The 4,823-nt window shown below is 36.5% G+C and overlaps 1 protein-coding gene across 1 annotated transcript; it reads right to left on the minus strand.

Moving 5' to 3' along the window:
• Positions 1-352: 352 nt before the first annotated feature.
• LOC108693238 lies at positions 353-4,456 on the minus strand. Its single transcript, XM_018202084.1, has 3 exons — positions 4,310-4,456; positions 3,928-4,226; positions 353-566 (listed from the first exon to the last, which is right to left on the minus strand). Exons 1-3 carry the CDS (start codon positions 4,454-4,456, stop codon positions 353-355), a joined length of 660 nt encoding a protein of 219 aa, XP_018057573.1.
• Between the last annotated feature and the right edge of the window lie 367 nt (positions 4,457-4,823).

Consider the following 4,823-nt stretch of genomic DNA (forward strand, 5'->3'; position numbering starts at 1 on the left):
ACATAAACGGAAAGGGAATAGAGCGCTGAACTTGATGCCAAAATTTGTGCGAGAGAGAAATGTAGTAACGGATAAATGTTGATAAAGCGCATGCGTCTGTTCCTCGTTCCTGCTGTCTAGAGAGATAAATTTCACAATCACTGCTTCCCAACTCCACATACGTACTTGAACAAGGAAATACCGGAATCGATGTCGGCGAACATTTATCCCTTATTACCTTTCTCTCTTGCACAAATTTTTGCATCAACGCTAGTCATAGACAAATATAAGCAATGTCCCTTCCATATACTACATGGGCTGAAAAGTCCCGGGATTTTTAATGAAAATAAACGTTTTTTGGGCAAAGTTATATTTATTCATACAACTCAACATAGTTGCCTTCGAGAGCGATACACTTGATATAGCGATTTTCCAACATTTCGATGTCCTTTCTGTAGTACGAAATGTCTAAGCCTTCGAAATACGCCTCGGTTTCCGCGATGATTTCCTCATTCAATGTGAATCTCTTTCCTTGGAAAGCCACCGCTTGAAGTTTGGGAACAGATAATAGTCGTTGGGGGTCAAGTCTGGAGAATACAATGGATGAGCAATCAATTCGAATCATAATTGGTCCAATTTGGCCATCGCTTTCGTGGACGTGAGTGACGATATGTTATCGTGATGATACAGAACGAAGGCGAAAATAGCGCCATTTAAACGACTGACTTGTAAACGAATGAACGAAATGTCATGAAACTTCATACATAAACTAGTGGCAGCACCTATTGAAAAATCCCGGGACTTTTCAGCCCATGTAGTATGTTCTAAGGCTGTGTAACACAGCTGACACACATAACCTCAATCGTTAATGGAATACAGAACTCATTCCGGTAACGAAAACAACAGAGTACATTTTTCTTTTTCAATTTTGGCTCCTGCCTTTAGTAAATCAGGGAGATTAATAATTCCACAACGAAGTGCAGAATATTGGAGTTTGAAACAAGGTTGAAATATATTTATTTTTTACTGGAGCGATCCAAATAAAACGGCGCAGGAGTGATGGTAGGGATTCGATTTGATGATGAAGGTTCGATGTCGGATCTCTTTATACAGAGTGCATCACCAAAATCTGGACAAATTTCCGCTATATTGTGTCTCCGTCAGAGGTTGTTGTTGTCATCCGAAAAAGCTTGATGCTTCTAGTAAACTGTCATATTTTCAAAAGAGCCGCGATGTTGAAACCAAGTGCGGAGTATAATCGAAGAGCCGCGATCATCGAAGGCCTTCGCGCTGAGCGCTCAGCAACGGAAATAATTCGGTTCTTTGGATACCAGAGATCAACCATTTATGACGTTGTGACAAAATATACGCTTTAGAATAGTCCAGTCGAAGGTTCCAGTATGCTAGTGAGGAAGAGTTACTCGAAAGAACCGCAAACGCCCCCGCAATCATTGAAAGGGTTCAAACGCTGATTTCGGATGATCCAGGGCAATCATTGCGAAAATTAGCATCGATTGTTGGTGTAAGCGAACCAACATTGTGTCGAATTGGATTGGATCCGAGGAGGATCTTTGATACAAATCGTACACATTAAAGATACGACAGATGCTCTTTGAGGCTGCCAGGACAAGTCGAGTTGCTCGTCTCCCATTCTCGGCTCCCATTCTGGCCTGTCAACAATCAGATTTAAATCTCTTGGTCTACTACGTATGGAGCGTAATTGAAAGGGTCACAAACAAGTCTCGACATCTCAATGTGACATCATTAAGGACTGCTATTGAGGTAGCATTCGTCGGCATGAACAGCGCTTAACAGAATAGAGAACTATTAGAGAATAGAGCTATTCAAGCTAATGGGGAATGTATCGAATAATTATGCTTTACAGGGATTCTCCAAGTGCCATGTAAAAGGATTTTTTGTAATATTTAATTTTTCATTAAAAATATTTTGTTATTTTTGTAAAGAAATTGTTCGATTTGTTCGGATTTTGGTAACGCACCCTGTATAAGGATTCTACTTCGTGAAAGTCCTAAGCAGGGGAGGGGGAAGGAGATAAAGCGGGAGTCGCTTCGCGTGGAAATTGTGTGCTCCTGAGCAGAGGGAGATGGAGTCATTTTGCGTAGAAGTATGCCCCTAAACGCATAAAGTGTGTTCTCTTTCTATAGAAAGAGAAATATAAAATATATTAAACAAGATTCAATACCATTCTTATGATACAAAACAGGCCAATATTCAAAGTCGATTCTTAAAACTGTCTTAAGATGTCATAAGTCAATTCGAGGAATATATTAGTATCTTAAGACATTATTTAAGATAGTTTTAAAATAAAAACGGACTATGAATATCGTCCCATGTTTTTTAGCATTTCACAGTTGGCAGCCTTTTCTCCTCACGCGACATTTATAGATAGAAACGGCGGAGATTTAAAGAGAGATAACAGTGTGCTCAGTTTAGTTTGTATGTTATCCCTTCCATGGATGTCATTCAGTTCAAAAATAGCATAATTAAGTTATTATAAACGTGAATATTCGCATATCCGCCATTTTTATTTCTTTCCCAACTCCTTGCTTTGTTCTGCCACTGAACTGAGGAGGTTATGATCGTTATAGTTGTTATAGGTTATTCAGTCAGAAATAGTTCCTCGAAAAGTCGTCGTTTTGACGTCGATACGATGGAAAAATTGCTGATTCGAAACTTGCATCGAAATTTCAATATTTTCGAGTGATAAAAAATTATGTATGTAGAGAGTGCAATGAGAATTTGATATATTTTTGGTATAAATTTGTGATACATAATCTTATATATTTTGAATATTTTCGTTCAAAGATCGACATTTTTTTTGATTTTATTTCGACAATTGCAATATCGCTTTAAAAGCTCATAAAAGCTTTCTCAAAATTTTTCAGAATTTATAGATAATTTTATAACTTTTTAGAAAATTGTGGAATTTTTTTATACGAATCGAGATATTTTTTACAATTGTCATTAAAGTCTACATCTTTTCTTCTAGTAATTCTTTATATCTTATTTTATTATTCTATTCCTGCTGAATAATATTACTTTTATTTGTAGTTTATATTTTGTAGTTTATTTAATATAATCTTATTATGTCATTTTTGTATTGAGGAATTTTAGAGAATAATGTTTCTTATCATAAACAACCTATTAGCTCAACCATAAGCAAACACAAAATCAAGGAAAAATATCATCGACTCTATCAAAATCTAGTTAATTCTAGCTTGAAAAATCGATATCGAAACGATCTCGATTTTTAAATTAATGAAATTTAAATATTCTATCATACAAATTTCCAATATCATTTGGAAGTATAAAAATACTACTAGTATCACTGCTACTGCAGTAGTACTACTGATACGCAATAGTGTCAATGCTGAGCCAGTAGTGTTACTACTGTAGTAGTATATAGCGACATATGACGTACTACCTCGATCAAAAAGTTCCCGGAATTCATTCAGAAAATTCAAAATACAAGTTTTATTCATCAAAAGTGATATTGTCCCCTTCAAAATACTCAGTCGACTGTAACGCATTTATGCCAGCGCTTGATCCAGCTCTCGAAATATTTATGGAACTCTATTGTCGGTATAATCATCAGAGCCATCTTCGATTTTTCCATTACCTCCTTTCGGTTGTTAAAACGCAATTCCCCGTAATGGTTTTTTGACTCGATCCAATAGAAAAAAATCGCAGGGAGCCATATCAGGTGAATTCGATAGCTGTTGGATGGTATTCGTTTTGTTTTTGGTCAAAAATTCACGGATAATGATGGTATTGTGCAACAGTGCGTTATCATGGTGCAAAATCCACGAGTTGTTTGTCCACAAATTCTTTCTTTTTTGGTGAACTGCTTCATGCAAACGTCTCATAATGTCCAAATAATATTCTTTATTAACTGTCCTTCTGGCAAAAATTCGTGATGTACAATACCGTTGTAATCCATGAAAATCGTGAACATCGCTTTCTTTTTCGACTGAAAACGATGTGATTTTTTTTGGTCTTGGTTCATTTGAAGCTTTCCATTCACTCGCCTGATGTTTGGATTGCGTGTCGTACTCATAAACCCACATCTCGTCTCCAGTAATGATACGTTTGATGAATGTTGAGTCGGATTCAGCCTGGAAATCATGTCTTTGGCGATGACAACGCGGTCCCTTTTTTTTGAAATTCAGTTCCTTCGGGACCAATTTTGCAGCAACACGGAAACCCAAACCATTAACTACAATGTCCTGAATGGATCCATAATCAATGTTTAAATCCTCTGCCAGTTCTCTGATAGTTAATTTGCGGTTATTGATCAACATTTTCTCACTTTATTGATGTTTTCATCGGTTTTCGATGTCGACGGCCTGCCACTGCGTTCGTCATCCTCGGATTCACTACCACTTTTGAAGCGTTCATGCCACTCATAAACGGCTGTTTTCTTTAGAGTATCACTGCCGAAACAATTTCCCAACATTTCCAAGGTTTTCACACCATTGAATTCATTTTTAACGCAAAATTTAATACAAACTCGTTGTTGCAAATTCAACTCCATTTTTAAAACTGTAAAAAATCGAAAATACGTGCAGAGGTAGATGTACTCAAGAACGGCGTAACTTTTACAAATGTCAAGCTATGGTGATAAAATTTGGTGGGAATGTCAATGATAGATGTGGTCCCTACCAACCTAACTAAAAAAAAAAACAACTCAAATCAGCTGACTCAGAGCACCACCTGGTGATAATTCTAGGAACTTTTTGATCAAGATGGTAGAACTACTTCCAATAATTGTAAATATTTGGTATAAAAAATTTATTAGAGTAAAAAGTACATATATATATATA

Source organism: Atta colombica, unplaced genomic scaffold, assembly GCF_001594045.1.
Source record: "Atta colombica isolate Treedump-2 unplaced genomic scaffold, Acol1.0 scaffold109, whole genome shotgun sequence".
NCBI lineage: Eukaryota > Metazoa > Arthropoda > Insecta > Hymenoptera > Formicidae > Atta > Atta colombica.